This window comes from Electrophorus electricus, chromosome 6, assembly GCF_013358815.1.
Source record: "Electrophorus electricus isolate fEleEle1 chromosome 6, fEleEle1.pri, whole genome shotgun sequence".
NCBI lineage: Eukaryota > Metazoa > Chordata > Actinopteri > Gymnotiformes > Gymnotidae > Electrophorus > Electrophorus electricus.
Genome location: NC_049540.1, coordinates 12,993,758 through 13,015,177, shown reverse-complemented (window position 1 = coordinate 13,015,177; position 21,420 = coordinate 12,993,758). Strand labels below are relative to the sequence as shown.

The 21,420-nt window shown below is 44.9% G+C and overlaps 1 protein-coding gene across 1 annotated transcript; it reads left to right on the top strand.

The window, feature by feature from the left end:
- Window positions 1-247: 247 nt before the first annotated feature.
- LOC113577569 (scavenger receptor cysteine-rich domain-containing group B protein) lies at window positions 248-19,256 on the top strand. Its single transcript, XM_035526899.1, has 13 exons — window positions 248-612; window positions 3,940-4,084; window positions 5,240-5,272; window positions 6,986-7,018; window positions 7,861-8,163; window positions 9,679-9,750; window positions 10,366-10,368; window positions 10,488-10,802; window positions 11,050-11,127; window positions 11,566-11,634; window positions 13,576-13,890; window positions 18,597-18,674; window positions 18,864-19,256. The coding sequence occupies exons 2-13, from the start codon at window positions 3,970-3,972 to the stop codon at window positions 19,178-19,180; spliced, it is 1,731 nt and encodes a 576-aa protein (XP_035382792.1). The 5' UTR covers window positions 248-612; window positions 3,940-3,969; the 3' UTR covers window positions 19,181-19,256.
- Window positions 19,257-21,420: the final 2,164 nt, after the last annotated feature.

Here is a 21,420-nt window from a genome sequence, read left to right as displayed (position 1 = left end):
CTCACTTTGTCACAGTACTTACACATGGGCACAAACACACACACATACACACCCATGAATGGCATGTTAAGTGTCCTTCACTTTTCCCACATACACCCCATACTACACACACACACACACACACACACACACACACACCACCTTGCAGAAGAGCAAGACAACGCCTGCCGAGAGCACAGCCTGAAACCAGAGTGGCTGAGCTACCTGTGAAGGGTTGGCGTTCAGCTTCCTCTTCCCGTGTGCTCCCCACTCATCCTCCAGCGGATAGGTGTTAGAGTGTACATTAACCTACGGCAGCCCTGCGCTTTCCGGGTTTGCATAACCCCCAGGAGTGCAGCCAGGCACTTACAGTCCTGGAAGGTGACGGAGATGAAAGACCCCGTATCCGTGTGGCCAGACAACCATTTTTTTTACGCCCTCCTTCTGCTGCGCGAAGTTCCCATGTTCAGCTCCGAGAGGTGGAGGACTGTCCTGCAAGGTACCAGCCGTCTGAAACTGTAGGACAAACTTTGCCCTGGCTTCTTCTTCTTTTTTTTAACAAAACCTGAGAAACTCATATTTTGTGGGGATTCTATTGTTTTTTTTCTTGTGTAGGGAAAAAGGTCGTACAAGGTAGGCTATGTTTCTCTTGCCAGTTATTTTCTCTCAGACTTGTCATTTTGGAAGTTTTGCATTTGTTTCTGCAACATAAAAAGAAACAGCCCTTAAAATTAACATAAAATGCACTTGCATTATAGTTCCAAATATTGCCTAATTTTTGGCTTTGATTTTTTATTCTTGGCTGATAAGGATAATAAAAACGTGGTAGCTAACATATGAAACTGAAGAAAACCTTTGTAAATTCTTGCTCAGAAATGCGCATAGAAACGCTATTTCATTTTGCCATTAGCGTAATTGCGCTTTAATAGAAAAAAAAAATGTTAATGGCTAAAATGGGTCAATGTCATTAACTCCGGCAAAAAGGATGACGACCTGACCGAGGCAGTGGAGCTGAAGGCTAATTTCCAGCAATATCCCCGAGTCGCGACTGCGAGAGCCAGTCTCTCCTCGACTTTTTAAAGGCGATACTTTCCTCTGCGCCTGAGATCTTTCAGCCATTTCTCAGCGTCGGAGAAGAGAGAGGGAGGGGATGCATGAGCGACACAAAAGGCGACATTATTCCCCCAGTCCCTGCTGCATACAGCTATGAATGGCGTATTGAAAAACGTAACATTGGGAACTAGATTATTTTTCATGACTCATAACCGAAGCGTTTGTGCACCGACTCCCAGCGCTCGGCGAGAGCGGCGTGCAAAATAGTGCGCGGCGGTGTTAACACGCAGGGACCCCTAATTGCGGGTACAATGAGCTCTGTGATAACAGATGTCCACGCAGCGTAAGTCGTCTTAACCCATGCAGTGACACAGTGACCACTTAACCGTAAAATACAGTAGACAAGCGAGATGCGCTACGGTACTGGCTGTCGAAGCCCTGAATCTTTCGACTTAGTGTTTCCTGAATCTCCACAGTGGAGAAAACGCAAACGCATCCGGTAAATGAAGACACCTGCATAATGAGAAGAACGATGATATTGAACGGGACTGAATGAAAGTAAACGTTTTCACTTTTAATTTACAGCATTTAGCTGACACTTTTATTCAAAGCAACTTCACCATTATGACTGAATACAACTTGAGCAACTGAGGGTTAAGGGTCTTGCTCAGGGGCCCAACAGAGGCAACTTCACAGTTGTGGAACTTGAACTGGCAACCTCCCTATTACAAATCAAGTACCTTAACCACTGAGCTACCAGCACCCCATACTTTAAACAGCAAAATCCCCAATGTTTAATGAATACCCACATTTATTGCCGGTAGACACATGTGACTACTGAGCTCTGCTGAGGTTTGCCCATACCTTTACAGTAGACTGTTAATAAAATTACATGCATTTCAAGTTCGGTCCTTCAGTCCAAGTTCAGTTTCAACCTTCTGACACACTGCAACTTGGGATTTCAGAAAAGGAATGGAGAATGGATTTAATCGTCAGGCAGGCAGCAGCCATGAAACGTTACGGCCTGTGTGCCACGGCACCTGCCTTTATGTGTCCTCAGGACCCAATACATCCATTACAGTTCTGTAACACTGTCCTCCAGCATCGCTTCAGACTGAGAGAGAAGAGTGAATCTGTGTGCGCCATTGCTTTTCTCGAGTTGCTGGATGTATTAGGTCAGAAAGATTAATCAGAGTTTGACCGTGTGAATCTGAAATGGAAGAAGTGTTGAATATTTTGTGTCGTATTCACTTTCAAAACCTTATATACAAGTTCGGATTGATCAAAGTCAAAGCGAAAGTATGGCAGCCAAAACGCTGCAGATTCCGAGCCTGGTGTATGTGTGGTCTGACGACACGTCCGCGTGAAACACACATCTCATCTGTGCAGAAGCTCTTTTCCTGTCTCCTTGGCCCCCACCCCCACCCCCACCCCCACCCCCACCCCCCTCTTCCTCCGTACCTGGAGAGAGCAAGACCGGAGGCGCCGTGCTGGTGTCATCGGCTGCCTAAGCGTTCCGGAGAGCCCCAGTGACAGATTTGCAGGAAGCAGAACCCGGGGCCCGACGATGGGCGGCCGCCAACAGCAGAAACGACTTTTTGTGCGCCCTCGGCCCCGGAATGTCCACTATCTGCTCGGCCGGAATATCATATTCTCCGCTCGGCCCTGGGATCCCGAACCGCAGCCCGAAGCTCCTCCGCATTCCACTAGAAGGTGGATTTGGGGACGAAAAAAACCCCAAAAACAAAAGGAAAAAGTCACATGTCCGCACCTCATGCATGGCTGACAGTCATACAGACAGGGGCCTGTTTATGCGATAGGTTTTCTGTGCATGCATAGCTTGCTGCCCGACAACATTGGCATCTAAGTATCGTCATCCTTTTCGCTCAGATGGCAACACTACCTCCCACATGGTGCTTAAGAGTCAATTCTCAACAAATTCCCCCCCCCGCAAAAAAAAACACAGCCCACACCACAGAGAGCGCTCAGTCAAAGAAGCTGGAGAAGAGGTGTGAAATATAGGCTAGCGATGCACAGATCACGTGTGGCTGTGAGTCTCTCCATCAGTTCACTTGGACGTAGGTGTGCTAGTAGCCTTATTAATGACTTCATATGCATGTATGTGTGTGTGTGTGTGTGTGTGTGTGTGTGTGTGTGTGCAGGGGTCTGGGGAAAATGAGACAACTCCACACTACCACACACACACACACACACAAACACACACAACATGAAACATACACATAAGGGCAAGTGTTGCGTAAATTTGGCTTATACAAATACCCTTACCTAAAGGGTAGATGCTACACCTAGTTCCATATGTATTCTGCTACTTAAGAAACACTTTGTTTCAGTAATATCATCTCTGATTAGAGCGTATACATTTTCTCCAGATACCAGCTGTCTTCTTGCCTTCTTGTGGTGGGTATGAGATGATAATCTCACTTCTGTCCACTGTTATCTGCACTCAACTCTTCGAGCTGATGCCATTCCTATCAGCACAACTCTTCAAATCCCAAAAGGTTCAGTATTTGGTATTTAGTGCACAATTAACTTGTGCCCTATATAGCTAGTGCACTTGACGTCAAATGTGGAGCCATTTGGGACTCAGTCTCTGACTAAACCCACTGCCGTCGTGCAGGCCGTAGATCTGTTGTTCTAAAGCTTTTTTTGCAGCTCTCAGTATACAGTGGAGAAAAACACTGTTCAATGAGCATGGAGAAAACTCTGATAGTAGCCCAGAGATCGCAATAACCCTGATGATGACGTTTAATGCAATGTGACTGTGTGAGTCAAGAAGAGATGAGAGATGTTCTGTTCAAAACCTTCTGAAAAGTGTGTGTGTGTGTGTGTGTGTGTGTGTGTGTGTGTGTGTGTGTGTGTGTGTGTGTGTGTGTGTGTGTGTGTCAGGTGTCCGGGTGGCTCCTTTCTCAGACTGCCATGCGAGACCAGGGTGTATCGCGCCGTGTGTGTAGGCGCTGGAAATCTGCCGCCTGTGTGCTCACTGTTCTGGTGTCCCCACTACTGCTGCTGACCCTCACGTCACTGCATTTCAGTGAGTACACAGTGTGTGTGTGTGTGTGTGTGTGTGTGTGTGTGTGTGTGTGTGTGTGTGCGCACGTGTGTTTAAAATATTAATATGTGCACCTGATTAATATGCCAAGATCTTAAGAAGAGCAAGGAAATTGTAGATAGGAGTCCTATTAGTCTTTTTGTAGTCCAATTAGTCCGATTAGCAGAATGTATGCTTTTGTAAATGTAAGGGCTTTGTGTGTGTGTGTGTTTTGACTGGTATGACGTGGTAGCCATAGTCAGCTTAAGGCAGGGTAGCAGAGCTCTCGAAGAGACGGTGGTAGGATGACTTCCTGTGGGTGTCTGGTCTCCACGGCCCTGTAGGCAGGCGATGTCCTCTTCTGAGCATCTTGTCATCAATGTCACACCTTAACAACTTCTTTCTTTTTGAGAAGAAATCTTTACATATGAGTGTTTGGAGTGGACCATCATGAAATAAAGTTATAAAGAGATGGAAGCTATGTTCTGACATCAGTGACATGCTCAGCATCTGTCAGAGGACCTGGTTTGTAACCAGCGCTTGAGTCACGTGTTATAATGTATCACCCAGCAGATGCCCCAATCATCAGCTTCTAAACTTCATGAACTTTGCCTCCTTCTAATGAACTTTGTCTTTCCTCTGACAAACTTTTCCTTCTTCTAACGAACTTTGTCTTTCTTCTGACGAATGTTACCTTCTTCTGGCGAACTTTGTCTTTCTTCTGACGAATGTTTCCTTCTTCTAAGGAACTTTGGCTTTCTTCTAACAAACTTTTGCTCCTTCTCTAAAGAGTGGGACCCCCGTAATGCAGAAAATACCATACAGGCAGAAGTGATGTAGCTAGGGATACAGGCCCACTGGTCCTTGGTCCTGTTTAGAGGGACGCGTGTCAATGTCTATCAAAATGAGCAGAGTTTGATTGAGTTTGAGAATGAATGTGTTGATGATGTGTTATTTGAGATTTAATTTAACATTATTATATCTAACTTTGATAGTTTTATTAATTTCATGTTAACTAATATAGTTATGATTATTGATAACCTAGCTGTGCTCTGAGCAGCTACTCTGGAACATGGTTTATGAGCTTGGTCTTGTTTTTTTTTTTATTTATTTTTTTTTTTTATGACTTTGACATCAGTCCAATTTGTTTCTGTTCAGGAGACCGCAAAGTAACGAAGCGATCAGTCCAGGGTAAGTCTCCACCCTCCAGCTTTATTCTATTGACAGCACACATACTAACAGTGCTTCTTCATGAAGACTTGGTTTCACTGTAGGTGTCTGAAGATTATTTGAAACACGATGAAAAGTGTCCCTTTACAACGTGAACGCCTGGTGATGACTTATATATACAGTGCTGACAATACAGTTGAAGTCATTGGCACAGACTCTTATCCAGAGTGACGTACATAGCTATGTTTATCAGTAGGATAATACATGTGCCCCCTGGGAATCGAATCCATGATGCTAGTGACAGTGCTAGTCCCTTGTTCTACTTGCCCAACAGCTACATAAGGCTTGAATAAGGGCATAGAAATTATGAAAATATGAAAATGCAGCTGTGCATCAGCTGTCTACATTATTAGGTCCTAAACAGTGATCTCAGCGTGGTGTGAGAATGTTAAATATCATAATTAAATATCATATTAAATATCATAATATATATAAAACAATGTCACAGGAAGGATATCTTGGAATCTGTTTATTAGGCCCAGATGTTATGAAATCCTGGAAACGTCTCTGCTTTTACCTCAACTGTATACCCAGGGTGCTTTTCTGTGGCACCAGAGGGCCCTTTGAGTTCTATACAATCATAAGAAAAGCATAAATGGAATAAAAGCTTTGATTGAAACTGATCCCGGTTGCACTGACCGCAGAGGATCCAGAGCCTGACAGTGCGCCTCTGTATGGACAGAAACAGGATTTGACTGCCTGAAGACCCTTTCACCACAGTACACAAACAAGGCCTTGCGTATAGCTACATAAGGCTGCCAACAGAGGTCAGGGCAAATAAATATCTCAGCAGTCGAGCCATGTGTCAAGAGATCTGGCTGTCGGTGTCAGTGAAGACCAGGAGCCAAGGACAGGAGCAGGAATATTGTTTTAGCTAATTAGACATGCATCACAACATGGAAGCTCCTGTCCTTGGGAAGCCACCGATATCAAGGCAAGGAAATGGAGGGTTTCATCCCAAATCCAGCACTCGGAGACTGTACACTAAGTGGAAGGAGGGGGGTGCTCGGGACTAGTGAGCGTCAGAGCCGCAACTCAGGATGAAATGAGCAAGACCCAGGAGTACACCAGGATGATCGCCTCAAGTGATGAAGGGGTTAATGAGTACCTCAGACAGCAGAAACCCGAGGAGGATGGGAATGAGGAGGAACAGGAACCATCATGGGAGAATAAACCACCGGCAGACAGTGGAAGTGGCGGATATGGAGAAATCCTACCGATGGCTGGAAAAGGCCACAGAGGCACAGAACAGAGGCACAGAACAGAGGCACTAATCATGGCAGCCCAGGAACAAGCTCTGAATATAAGCTCAGTAGAGGCTGGGCTCTACCCCACCAGGCAGTACCCCAGATGCAGGCTGTGCAAAGACGCCTCTGAGACAATCCAGCACAATAAAGTGGGATGCAAGATGCCAGCATCTAGATAGAACGTCATAACCAAGTGGCTGGCATAGTATTTAGAAACATCTGTACCGAGTACAGACAGGACAGTTTTTTTTTTATAGTAAGTGGGTCTTGTGCTAACATGCACTGAGCTAAATTGTCTTCCTATTTCACTATGTCTAAAATTACAGGAAAAAAGATATAGTAGATACTGAGCACTGTAACTATGGAAAGCCAAAAACCTCCTTTCAACAAATAATTTCACTGAAATTTTTGTCTCTCTTTTTCTCAGACAATAACACAACAGCGTCCAACCAGTCACATGGTGAGTGTTTTCATGCCTCAGTTCTTTGGTAACAAACTTTTTTCTTCTTGTATATATATATACACACACACATACGCACACTATCACAGTCACAGATTACATCCAATCGAAAATGCACATCCATGCACACACTGATCCTGCACACATTATGGAAGGATGAATGAGGCAGAGAGAAAGCGAGACAGAGCAAGAGAGGGAGAAAAGATCACATCAACCTCCAAGACACACAAAAAAAGGGCACTTCCCCTTGCTCTCAATTTACATAATCCCCTTTTCCATCACGGTGCCACCTCTCTCTCTCTCTCACACACATCATGTTCATTTCTGGGAGTCACATTTCATATTCAGCCTTATTTTGGGCCTTAACTTGATGAGGATTAGAGGCATTCTTGTCACTATTAGCTACAATTACATGAGAAGCATGCAGCTTCAAGCCCTCTCCTGTGTTAGTGGTAAAGAACAGTGAAGAGAAAAGTGAAGTCAAACAGATTTACACTGGGCTTCTGGCCTATAACACAGAGGATTCCTCATGTTTCTTAATGGGTTAATAGGCAGATAACAGAAAAATACAAACTCAAAAAGGGACTTTTCTGTAAAAGTCTCTGGGTTTCTTCATCACTTTACTGTGTTCATCATTTTTTAAGTACTAGTGTTTTATGGTATTGCATTTTAATTGTACTTGTTACCGCCCCTCAGTGATATACTGAGGCTCTGGAAGCCACGGAACCACAAACAAAACCAAAAACAACCCCCCGCGCCCCCCCCCCCACACACACACACACACACACACACGTCTTGGCTGTGCTGTCACTCACCTGCACATACTCTATTCCCCGGGCCAGTTCGGCTGGTGAACGGGCAGACCCGTTGCGAGGGCCGCGTGGAGGTGTTGCGCAACGGCGCGTGGGGCACGGTGTGCGACGACGAATGGGACATGGTGGACGCCAACGTGGTGTGCCGGCAGCTGGGCTGTGGGCGGGCGTCCGCCGTGGGCAGCAGCTCCAGGTACGGCCAGGGCCCTGGGCCCATCCTGCTAGACAACGTGGACTGCAAAGGCGACGAGACGCACCTGGGCCAGTGCGGCAGCCAGGGCTGGGGTGTCCACAACTGCTACCACTACGAGGACGTGGCCGTCATCTGCAAAGGTGAGGTTGGCGGGGCCGTGGACCAGTGGATGACGGAGGACATTGAAAGTGAGTCCTGCGTCAAAATACACTAAAGAGGTCGTCGGGCCAACAGTAGACACGAATGACGGAGGCGGCACGGAAGGTCGTTGGCCGCTTCGTATCGCCACGGTGACGCCAAGCTCTGCAGCCCGGATTCGGGCTATAGTTTTATATGCTGAGAGCCACTTGCAGCTGACACAAATCTGCACAAGATTTGTGCGTGTGTGTGTTCGCTTTTGTTTTTGCTTTCTGCTCTCATTTAATGAAGAGGTGTAGCTCTGTTTAAGTAAGTGTGCATACACTAGGTTCAACAAAACCCCAAGGCTTAGATAGATGGGATGGATGTTCCTAATTAAGTAATTTGCTAATTAGAGCAACGGAGTCACTGTTTAATCATTTGGGATCAGAGCTCCCGTCCTACACAATTAAATCATGTCAAACAATTCCCTGCAGTACAGAAGAGCATCGTTGCCTGACTGGTGTAAGTTTCATATCAATATTGGGGGAATGTGTTAACCTAACTAGTGGCGTAACTACCAAGGTCACAGGGGCACAGTCGCACTGGAGTCCAGTGCACAGAGGGAGGGGTCTGGGCCCCCTACAGTTCCAGTTGCGTGTTGGCTAAATATGATCTATATTTATTACAATTCAAATAGGTGCTCCAGTGTCAATGTTTGCTGAAACATGCAGTTTGCTGAACTGAACAGCATCTACACTAATTGCTCACATAAGAAGACAGGAGAGATTTGATGGTTTTGCTGTTTTGTTCTTTGAAAATACGAGAGACAGGAATTTGGACTTGAAGTCTTATAATAGATGATTTTACTTAATTGGCATATACTTAATTGAGACGTAGCAATTAAACACAAAAAATAAAATCATTTAAAAAAATTAATTATGTATATAGTGGGGGTCTATTGATTTCTTTACATTATCCTAATGTTAGTCGTCTTCAGTCCTACCCGCTTTAATTCCAGGTGAGTACAATTTTGAGCCATTGAGGGTTAAGGGTGGGGGGGGGGGGGGGCACCCCACCCAAACCAACCCACCCAGAGAATGAGGCTAGTTATGTTCTCTTGGAGTTTGTTTGGTACCATTAGGGACTGAACCAGCAATCACCCAATGACAGGGATAGTACTTAGACCACTAATTAAGACAATCCTAGTTCTGCCACTGCACACACTCTGCCAAAACCCCAATTAAACAAAACACTAATTATTGCACAATTTTTTTTTTCTTTAGTATTATTTATGTTTGTTTCTAAGTTCTAGTTCAAGCTGGCAAATTGTAAAACACTAAGGTAAGTTTCAATGTGACATAATGAACATGGGAAATCTTTTAAAAGTAACTCTGTCACACTGACTTCAAGAATCAAATTTGCTAATCTACCTTCCATTGTGCCATGCTCTTCTCAGATTTGCTGGCTGGACATAGAGCTAACTGGAGATCATGCTAACTGAAAGTGTCATGCTGACATTTCTCCCATCTCTATAGATAACACAGTGGTAGGGTGGCAAGGAAGTTCTCAGGAGCCTACAACACCATCTCGTGAAAACACTGGTTTAAGTAAGTCACATGACACACACACAGAGTTGCTAAAGGGTTACATTGATTTTCTGCTTATTAAGATGATGTACCTGCCTGTGAGGGCCGTTTCTTTGTCTTGTGTCTAAGAAGCCCCAGGTGAGAGACTATTACACCGCTCTTCCTGTGGTAGTAGAGTACAGTGTAATATCTAAGGAGGACACCATATAGACATAGCATGCAACACTAGCCCTTTCACTTTCAACACATTGATAAACTTAATATTCTGAATTTTGCCCAGTGAATAGCCCAACAACATTGTCCTGGGCGCGACATACAATCATTGTTAATTGCAACACACACACAACACAGCGCAGTGTTACTATTATTATTTATACGTTATCGAGCGTAGAACTTTAAATTGGCGCATGTCCTTGTATTCCAGCAACGTGCAGAACATTGCAGAAAGTGGCAGGACCCAACCAAGCAAAATCCATCAGCTTCAACCACACAAACAGCCAATTTCGTGTTTTCTATATCGTAACCTAGTAGATGTACAATGCCATTTGGGTCATAAACGCTAGTGCTGTGTCTAAGGCCTAGCCAGGAAATCCAAGGAAAGCATATCTCAGTCCGCCACGCCCGTTTCACAAACAGACGGTCTTGAAGCCTTCCTTCATAATCGCTGACTGTTGGCCAGCCTTGTGAAGCCTTCCTTCACAATCGCACCTCCGAAACCTCACCACCCACCGTCCCTTTGCCGCCCCTGTGCGCCGCAGGAGACGGGCAGATCCGGCTGACCGGCACCTCAGACCGCTGCCGGGGCCGCGTGGAGGTCTACTTCCAGGGCAGCTGGGGGACGGTGTGCGACGATGACTGGGGTATGCGTGATGCCTCCGTGGTGTGCCAGCAGGCGGGCTGCGGCCCCGCCCTCGACTACACTACCAACGCCTATTTCGGCTACGGGACCGGCCTCATCCTGCTCGACAACGTCCACTGCAACGGCTACGAGAGGCAGCTGGCCAGCTGCCACAGCCTGGGCTGGGGCATCCACAACTGTGGGCACCACGAGGATGCCGGCGTCATATGCACAGGTACGTCCGCTGGTTGCTGTCGAAAAAGGAGGAATGCGTCCTTATTGGAAGCTGTTTTTATATCACACGTCTTTATCAACTGGGTTAATTCGATGTATTTTTGCAATCGCTGGCAGTAGAAATGAGTAATGATACAACACAAAAGGCCCACGCGTGTAGCATCGAGTGCTAAGCACAACACAATCTTTCACTCTCTTTCTCTGTCAGTTTCACACTGCCTCTCTTTCTTCTCCTCCTCTCCCTCCAGGGTTATCGACTACCAGCGATCCCACTCTGAACACAGAGAGCAGGGCCCAAACGTCCTTCGATTTCAAAGGCACAGCAGGTGTGTGTGTGTGTGTGTGTGTGTGTCTTCACCTGCTTGTCATACGCACATATGGGTGGCTGCTGAGCCAGACTAGTCTTGCTGACTGCTGTGTCTCCCTGTCTACTTTGGCATTCGCGGTGGACTGAAGTGAACAGTCCATCTGTTACACTCGCACGCACGCATACACACACACACACACACACACACATGCATTCAAATGCCCAAGTCCATACACATTCACACATCAGGAAAAGTCTCTTTTCTTGGTGGAAGGTGGTATCTTGCATTTCCCTTTTAACTCACCAGAGGGCACTATTTGCAGAATGAGTATCACCATCTACTTCAATCAGTATGTATTCTTGTATTCTATTCTGTACCTTTCTACCTTTTCCTCCTCTTTTCTATTCTATCCTTTACCTCATCATTGAATCACATATTTTCTCTCACTTTCCTCAGTGACGGAAATGACCGTTCCAGTCATTGGGGCAACATTGACCACACCCACCACATCCTTGACCACAAGAGGTAGAAACACCACAGACAAATATTCTCACCTGCTATGTTATGATATCAAAGTCCCTATATCGATATGTATCTCATATTCAGGTGTATCACATAGATAACAAAATACTGTGGAATGAGGTGGCCAGCATTCACTTTTAAACAGTAGTGGTGTGCGTGGCTTTCACTAATCGCTGAACACTAGCTCATGAAAAGATCTGGTCAGCAAACCATTCCTGCAGTTTCTCCAGGGCATTTAGTACCACACCCACAGCAGGTTCAGAAAGTCTTCAGGCCACTTGTTGCACACGTAATTGTGTTCTGGATTTGATTTATGAATGGATACAACTGCCATTTTTACCCATCCCTTTACACTTAAAGCCGCAGTAGGTGGGATTGAGAAGAGAGTGGACTCGTCTTGAAAACTCAAAGGAGTCATACAACTACCAAGCCCCTCCCCCTCTCTCCTGGCTGCGCTCTAGCCCCGCCTCCAAAGCCCCACCCAGCAGGGGAGGCTGCCGTGCACATTGTGAAATGTCAACATCACTGGCCAACAAACAAGCAGAAATAAATCTTTTAGACATGAAAAGTAATCTACAGCAATATCTATTCAGTAAAAAAACATGCTCATTTCAGTGTTCTGATAGTGTTTAATAACAGAAACTGTCGTAAAATGAGAAATGTGCTACAGAGTCTCACTATAACCATCACCATCTTGGCTTTGAGGTTCATTTTTTAAAGTCAAATGAATAGTACCTCAGGCACAAGAAATGTGACTAACTTGGCATCAGTTCTGAATCCGTTCAGGCCCCTTCCACATCTGAAAGCCGCTCCGATATGTGTCCTTGTTTTATCTTGTGCTCAGTCTAATACTTTTGGGTTAATTTTATGGTCATCTATTTACTCGTCTGCCATGTGAGCTGTTATTGGCAATGGAGTGATGGGCTTTTTCTCTTTTTTTGACGGTGGTTGTTTCTCCACAAACCGAGTAAGAGCATGCGTGTGTACTTCATCTTCATCTTCGTCTTCCCCCTGACTCTGACTGTTTGGATTCGGGTGTGGTGGAACTTGGATTCGGGTGTGGTGGAACTTGGAAATGGAGTTAGGAGGTTTAGCTGGAGCCAGAGCAGCCAGTTTTCTCCCAGATGATCCAACTGATCTGTACTACTGTCAGGACCAATAAGATATTTTATACGGGTTACCTACTGCAATTTTAATCATCCTTAATGGTCAAGTGAAAACATGTTTTTAGAAACTTAAATTAATTACAAATCAAAACCTGAAATCCCTTATTCACTAAAGTATGTAGACCCTTTATTCAGTACTCTTTTCACACCTGGTTTTGGGCAGTTGATCAGATTCTCCATGCCAGAGCCTCTCAATACGAGTCCGAGTGGACCGCGAGTATCTGTACACAGCCATCTTCAGGACTCTCCACAGAGAATTGCCCTGAAGCCACTCCAGTGTTCTTTTGGCTGTATATTTGTTGTGTTGAAAGGTGAACTGACACCCCAGTCTGTTTGTGTGTGCTCTGGAGGAGGTTTTCTACAAGGATGTTCCAGTATTTGGCCACATTCACCTGTCCCTCAGTTGTTAGCAGGCTCCCCGTTCCTGGAACTGAGAAAAAGCCCCAGGCACGATGCCACCACCACCATCACGTTTCACCGTGAGAATGGTGATAGTCGGGTGATTACACTGCCTGATCTTCAACAGACAAAGTGCTTGCTGTTCTGCCCAAAGAGTCCATCACACCAGAGAGTTATTTTCTACATGGTGCCTTTACATGTTGTTTACCAAACTCTGAGCAGTCTGTTATATGTCTTGTATTCAGAAAAGGGGTCTGAATACTTTCTTTATAATACATTTACAGTACCGGGAGGTAACTGGCTGATGAAGGGTTTGGACCATTTATTTACACTTCCTTTCTTTCTCCTCATTTCACCGTCATGGCGTTCTTCCCTTCAGACAAGCCCACCGTCCGCCTGGTGAATGGCAACAACAGCTGCCAGGGGCGCGTGGAGGTCTCCCACGACAACATCTGGGGCACGGTGTGCGACGACGACTGGAAACTGGAAAACGCCCAGGTGGTGTGTCGGCAGCTGGGGTGCGGCCCTGCCGTGGCCGCCCTGCCGCTGGCCTACTTCGGCTACGGCTCCGGCCTCATCCTGCTGGACAACGTGGACTGCCGGGGTGACGAGAGGACGCTAGAGGACTGCTTCAACCTGGGATGGGGACAGCAGAATTGCGGACACCACGAAGATGCCAGCGTGATCTGCTCCAGTAAGTCAGAACTGGGTAAAATATGAGTGAGTGGTTGGACAGTGACAGGTTTTTGTGGTTTAGGCTCAGTGGACATTAGATGGGAAATATGGAATGAACAATGGTTAAAGGAATACTCCAGCATTAAAAGTCAAAAACCATTTTATTTAGTGCTCAGATTAATTTAAAATGTTTTAAGGATATTTGTTAAATGGTTCGATTTTGTTGTCAAATGGTTTGTTTTACAGTAAAAGATGGGATAAAAAAAATGTCTACTAGATTTCCATGGGACATACTTTCAGGGCATAAATATAATAATACAACAAGAACAAATGCCATATTACCATTTTAACCTACTTTGAATGCCAAATTTAAAAAAGATTCCAGTTTAAAGCTGCATTGAGTTGAATGCTTTTTGATGTTTAAAGCTGGAGTATTCCTTTCAACCTCTAAGGCTGGGACACGAAACAGTTATCCCTACCTTTTTTAACTCACAAACGGCCACTGCGACCCAGAAAACCAATGCAGGACGTGTTCAGCCTTCAGTCACCTCTTACTGCCGTAAGACTGAAACGAGCCCCTGAAAGAACCAGCTGCCGTTCTGGATGGATAACCGGCCATGTTTAGAGCAGCGGGCTCAGGACGCATAATGCCCCTTTTGTGTAGCGATGCAGGTTGCTGTACCAAACACAGACATGCGCGTCGGGGTCATTTCTCTTTCAAACAGTCTGTGCTGAACCGTATGAAGACAGGTCACCGGCAGGCCCCACCACCAGGGGGCTCGCGACTGTACGTTCAAAACAGAATCAAGGTGCGAAATGTCTCGTTTATACGCCAATCAACCGTAAAAAAAAAACAAACAAAACACCTGTCTAATATTGTGTAGATCCCCCTTGTGTCGCCAAAACAGCTCTGACCTGTTGAACTGCACAAGACCTCTGGAGGTGTCCTGCTGTATCTGGCACCAAGACGTTCGCAGCAGATCCTTTAAGTCCTGTAAGTTGCGAGGCAAGGCCCCCATGGATCAGACTTGTTGTGTCAGCGCATCCCACAGATGCTCCACTGGATCAAGATCCAGGGAAACTGGAGGCCAAGGCAACACCTTGAAATCTTTATCATGTTCGTCAAACCATTCCTGAACTATTTCTGCAGTCTGGCAGGGTGCATTATCCTGGTAAAAAAGGCCACTGCCATTGTGGAATACCTTTGCCATGAAGGGGTGGATTTGGTCTGTCACAATATTTAGGTGGGTGCTACGTGTCCAAGTAACATCCACATGAATGTCAGGACCCAAAGATTACCAGCGGAACATTGCCCAGAGCTTCAGGCTGCCTCCACTGGCTTGATTTCTTCCCATAGTGCCATGTGATTCAAAAGCCAGGGCCACCTTCTTCCACTGCACTCAGTGAGCGGTTGAATGCTTTTCTGTTTTGCCAATCAGATGCCCTCGTGGTTCTGATACTCGTGTGCCCATTGTAGGCACTTTTGGCGGTGGAGACGGGTCAGCATGAAAACTCTCACTGGTCTGTGGCTTCTCAGGCCCATATGCAGCAAGCTGTGATGCAGTGTGTGCTCTGACACCTTTCTGTCGGAGCCAGCATGACGTTTTTCAACACTTTGTGCTCTAGCGGCTCTTCCATGGCACTCAACCAGACGGGCTGGCCTTTGCTCGACACGAGCATCTTTGACCTTGACCCTGTGACTGCTTCACCTGTTATACTTCCTTGGATCCCTTTTGGTAGGCATTAACCACTACATACAGGGAACACCCCACAAGACCTGCCTTTTTGCAGATGCTCTAACCCAAACATCTAGCCATCACAATTTTGACCCTTGTCAAAGTCGCTCAGACCTTTATGCTTACAATTCAAGAACTGATTGTACACATGCTGACCCCACATCTTGACAGGCATCGCTGTAATGAGATTATCAGTGTGAGGTCACTTCACCTCTCAGTGGTTGTTTGGTGTACAATGCCTCTCTACTTTAGGGAATTTATACACAGATGGACAGTATTAGTTAATGTATAACCAGCGTTTGAGTTACATTTTCACATGGAGCTTGCTGCTGTAGTCCCTCAACACGATTTGCTGAAAAGTACATTAAAAAGTCACATGAGAGTCACTGAGGGACATCTGGATTTTTATGAGCTGAAAATGACCCTGAACCCAAATGATGAAGTGAGGTGAGCATGGAAAAGAAACAGACTGCTCCTCATCTGTATGGCAACATCTGGGAAAGGTCCCGGCATAGACCTGCACAACATGTTGGTGGATCTAGTTTAAGGGAGAATGCTTATGGCAGCCGTTTTGCAGTACTGTCCAAAACCCAGTTGTTTGAACTGAAACAATAGCAAACAAACAACAGGGCCCTTCTAAACAGACACACCCCACACTTCTACATTTCCCTTAATGAAGACCAGATGGAAAGTATATGCAAAACACAAACAGGAACTGAAAATGGCTATATTACAAGTAAAGAATCAGCAGGGAGGCCAGCCAGGGTCTCGTGAGTCAGGGGCTCACACACCTGCCGGAGTCATCACATTCCATGTGCTAAACATGACAACTTTATTTAAGGTTGTCATCTCCTAATTTGCTCAGGGAACTATGTACAAACATACTGAGTTCTATGCAAATTATCTAGTATAGACTAGATGGGCTTGTCATCTAGTATCATCTAGTACTATTCTCAAATCTTCTCAAAAAAGCGGACCATCCGCTCTTTAATGACAAAGGACAAACTCCCTAGAGCATGAGGAAGAAACCTTGAAACCTCCTCTGGCTGACAACGGTCACCACAATAATAACAATTTTAAAAGAAAAATATATAAAAAATGAAAAAATAAGCAATTAATGTCTAGTCCAACTTTCTTACATATTAGGTGTGCTCTGTACGTTAACATTAAGATAATATAACAACACAGAAATATTGAAATATCCACAACATACAGAAGCAAGGCAGAGTACACATTACACATGCAGTACTGTAAAAGGATTTGTTTTATCAATATAAGCTTTTCCTTTGCTTAAACTAAATAAGTTCTGACTTTGGCTTGTTCTCTTCCCTGTCCAATCTCACACAGCTTCAGTTTTGAGGGTGGACCTCCACTGTGCCAGAGTGCAAGTGGACAGATATGAGGCTTAATTGTGTTTCTGGGTGTTTGAAGTTATTGTGCCGATTTATTTATTTATTGTTGAGGAGAGGTTTGGAAACCAGCCCTCATACCATATCAACAATATTTCGGAAACAAACCCCTAATTCTTAACTTTATTTAACTAATGTTTATTTTCAATAATGTTTTATTATTAGTTTTTTATTTATGTATTATTATTTATGTAGTCTTTACATGCAAATAACGGTTACGGCACTGGTAAATAGCATATAGACAGGAACATGGCAATATGCACGTTACTCACACATTCATCATGAGAGAGTGTCCACTCTGCATCAGTAAATTACAGGATCTATGGGGTGTGTAGGGTCACTCAACTTCTGCCATCAAGCGTCCATTTATAAAACATTGTTCCATACATCGAGGAGTTTTCTGTCATTCACTGTAAAAAAACAAACAAAAACCTAGTAGTGAATGTGTGCACACACACACACACACACACGTACATTCAGTTGCAGTCTCATCCCCAGGCCAGTGTACTTCCCCCACCATACAAGTACGTCCACCATTCAGCTCAGCAGCCCTTGATTCTGCTAAACCAAGCATGGCTGATTCCTCTATTCCACTGTCACTTCCTCTTTAAATGTTAAACACACACACCGCACATGCACACAAACATACCCTTGCTTTCTTGCCCACAGCTATTTTACACACACACACACATACATACATATACCTGGAAATTAAACATGCAGACACACTCACACTCGCACTCTTCTTATCTTCACAAACCCCGACTTCACAAATATTTAGCCATTCAGAATAGAATGCCTCTTACCAGCTTCACGGCGTTGTTCCCGCCAGCCTGGCCTATGAGGCAGTGCGTTCTTGAAAAATACACAGGCCAAGGCCTGCATCAGCGGGGGGTGCCACCCTCCCATGGACAAACGGTGCATATGCTCAGTCTTATGAGCACCACAGAAGGTGAGGATGAGGAAGATAGCAAGAACAGATGCACACACCAGAAGAAGTTTTCGAATCGCTGTCCTAGCACATCCAGGATTCAACAGGGAAATGTAGATCATGTTTTGAAGTGAGAGGACCAGTTTTACCAAGTTCGGCCTGTTGTTGGTTTACCTATAAAAGTCTATGGCTGAATTACTAAACTGACTTCACAATGAGTTGAAAGACAGAGTAAGACATTATTGTGAATAACTGCTCATGTCAATGCCTGCAGATCCACCCCATTTTTCTAACAACCTTATTGATTTTTCCAGCGACATTTCCACCTCATGCTGGCCTCGAACACGGACACGTTATGCCCAGGTTTTCTGCTCCAGGGTTCATCAGCTGCTCTGGATCCCAGCTGTGCTGTTGTGGAGATGACCACAGTTCTTTGTATTTGAAAAGTCCACTTGCTCACGTCAGATACAAAAGGGCCGAGACCTGGATTTGCTCCCTCATCTGCTCAAGTCAGCTGGGAGATGAAATACTGAGTTCATCCCTTTGGCTCTGGTCCACTCTGAGCATTCTGTTGATCTGGGCAGACCAATCCCCAGCATGCTCAGGAAGCACAAGATCACAAGCTTGTCCTCTGTGTTTTTTCCTTCAGCTTTCCATCCATGGGGAGGAACGGTGATGGCCTTCGGAATGACGCAGAGGACCGCCACCTCCCCAACGCCGGCTGAGGGTAAGCACTTGACCCACCTCACCGGGAAGTGCCGTGGAAAATCCCTCCTTCGGTGCCAGACATGGCTTGGCGCAGCGGGAAGAGGCTTCAGGAGTTAAGAGAGTTAAGGTGGCAACTGTGTTTGGTCTAAGAGCAGCTCCGTGGTGATGCAGTTTGTCTAACTCTCTCTCCCTGTCTGTCTTTCCGTAGGTAAACTGAGGTTGGCGGGCGGTAAGCACCGCTGCGAGGGCCGGGTGGAGCTGTTCCAGAGAGGTGCTTGGGGCACCGTGTGCGATGATGCCTGGGACCTCCGGGACGGGCAGGTGGTGTGCAGGCTGCTCGGGTGTGGCGACGCCATAGCCGCCCACGGGGAGGCCTTCTTCGGGCGGGGCGGCGGTGTCATCCTCCTGGACAATGTGAAATGCACGGGCAGGGAGACCTCTCTCCTCCAGTGCTCCCACATAGCGCTGGACGTGCACAACTGCGACCACTCGGAGGACGCCGGAGTGACATGCACGCCCTTGTGATTCCACTCCTCGACAGACCGTGCGTCTCCACCCTCGGCCTGGCCAGCGGCAGGGGAGGGATGGAGAAGATGTAGGCAGAGGGACCTGTGTATATTATGCAAATAACTGCTCGTGCTGTTCTAATGAACACATAGAGGTTAAACAGCCAGCAGGAGATAAAACATGAAAGATAAATGAGGCTTATATATGGTTACTGACAGATATAACTAGTATTTTAATTATGCACTTTATGAATATCCAAAAACGTATATGCTGTATGTATCAATTTTCTTCAATTGTGAACAGCAGTTGATATACAGTGGAAACCAAAGTTTTGGATTTTTCTCGTCTTTTCCTAGGTACATTGCCGTGACATTCGTTATTTCCGTTCATATGAAAGAGTTTGGCTGTATACCACGCAGTAGTCATGTCTGTAGCCCTCCATACATTTGGCGTTTTCTCATTGCCAAACCCAACTGTCAGACCAGTTGTTTTATCCAGTCTCAGGACTCTCCCCGCAGAATAGCATTTAGTTCCTAACAGCATAAAACTACTATATGTCTGTGCTGATCTCACACCCTTTTGAATGATTGCTCCGTGTGGATCACATTTTGAATGGCTTGTGGGTAAACCATCTAAAAAGACAAGTTTCATATTTGAAATGCAATGTAAATGCTTTAGTGTAAATGTGATGCTCTTTAATCAATCTTGTTACTAAAGCTTTCTTTTCTTGGCCTCTGTGTTTGCACAAGGTTAAATGTAAGGACACTCTATTAGCTGTATGAAGGTCTCCATTACCAGCACGTTCAATCAACTATAATATTTCTCTTTATTAATGCCAAACTGCTTCCTAGCACAGCCTTTTTAGCATATATAATGTATACACTTTTTAGAATACATATTGGGTTAAAATTCCTTATAAAATTGTGAATTTTAAATCAAAGTAGAATTTGATATTTTTGAATCTAAAATTCTTTCCAAAGGATAAGTAATTGGGGAAGTTCTCTGAATTCTACTGAGTAATTAAAAAAGCGAGAACTATTAAGCCAAAGGCAAACTGTCTGGATATAAAAAGATCTCAGGTTTACAGAGTCGTCTGTGACTATTTCAGACGGGGTAGCGTCTGCTTTAATGCCTCATTATATTTTGTGGCAATGATGCAAATGTCTACAAAAAGTCTACTAAACGAAGCACGAGCAACTCAAAATTGCTGTATTATTATTAGTCTTAATAGTCTGTCACTAGTTAAAATGGCCAGAATGATATTTGATTGATTGAAACAGAAGGTAGACTTTGTGAAAATGTCTGTATGAAAATGAAGATTTCATTTATTAGGACCTGTTCTGGATGTATAGGTTGTGTGGTGAAATGCATGCAAGCTTTTTCCTTTGTTGTTAAGAGTAAAGGAGGCTTAATTATTCATACATTAACAACTGACGCCAAAACGTCCTATGTTTCTATAAAGGCACCTGCTGCAGTCTGTCTCATAAAACTGTATGTCTTCTTATTGTACAGATCTTTATAAAAATGTCATGGTGAGGTGCGTTGTTGATGTATTATAAGTAATCACATGTATGCATCTATCAGATGCTGTTTTTCATGGAGGGAATGCTTCTATATATCTAAAAATACTCCACATGAAATGCTACTAAAATTAAATAAATATTTATTCTTCATCCTTGGTGCTTGAAGATATTAAAAGTTGGATCACCTTTTTTGATTAGTTTAGCAGTCTGTGTGTGTGTGTGTGTGTGTGTGTGTGTGTGTGTGTGTGAGTGAATTATATAGCTGTTGAGGACTTAGCTGGATAGGCCTCTCCTGGATTCTTGACACCTTGCTACCCTTGGCGTTCTCCTTCATTAGACACACACAAACACAAAATAAAATCAAGCAGCTGCCTGTTGTTGCATTGTGCCATGGTGAGTTTGGACAATATGGAAGAGGGTGTGGAGAGGCAGGAGGTAGAGAGGGAGAGGTGCACTATCTTCACTTGCACAAATAAATAAGAAACATGTCAGAGTTATAATGACAGGTAAAACGTTGGTGGCAGCTCATCAGAGAAAAGGATATGTTGTCCGCATGATCACACCGCACGTTCTAAGGATGTTTTACAAGCAGTTTGCGGTGAGACTGATTGTGGGGCGTGCCAGTATTGAAAAGAGCTTTTCAAACGATTGTCCACTACATTTCCCATTATCCCTCTGGAAAAAAAATCCCAAGCTCCTGATTCCAGAGCTGGAATATGATTCGCGAAGTCATTC

Bases quoted from the DNA above. Each gene is read 5' to 3' on its own strand.
- LOC113577569 (XM_035526899.1), top strand. From the start codon at position 3,970: ATGCGAGACCAGGGTGTATCGCGCCGTGTGTGTAGGCGCTGGAAATCT. The intron at 8,164-9,678 runs GTGAGGTTGGCG...CCATCTCTATAG, and splicing joins CGTGGCCGTCATCTGCAAAG to ATAACACAGTGGTAGGGTGG. The intron at 18,675-18,863 runs GTAAGCACTTGA...GTCTTTCCGTAG, and splicing joins CTCCCCAACGCCGGCTGAGG to GTAAACTGAGGTTGGCGGGC.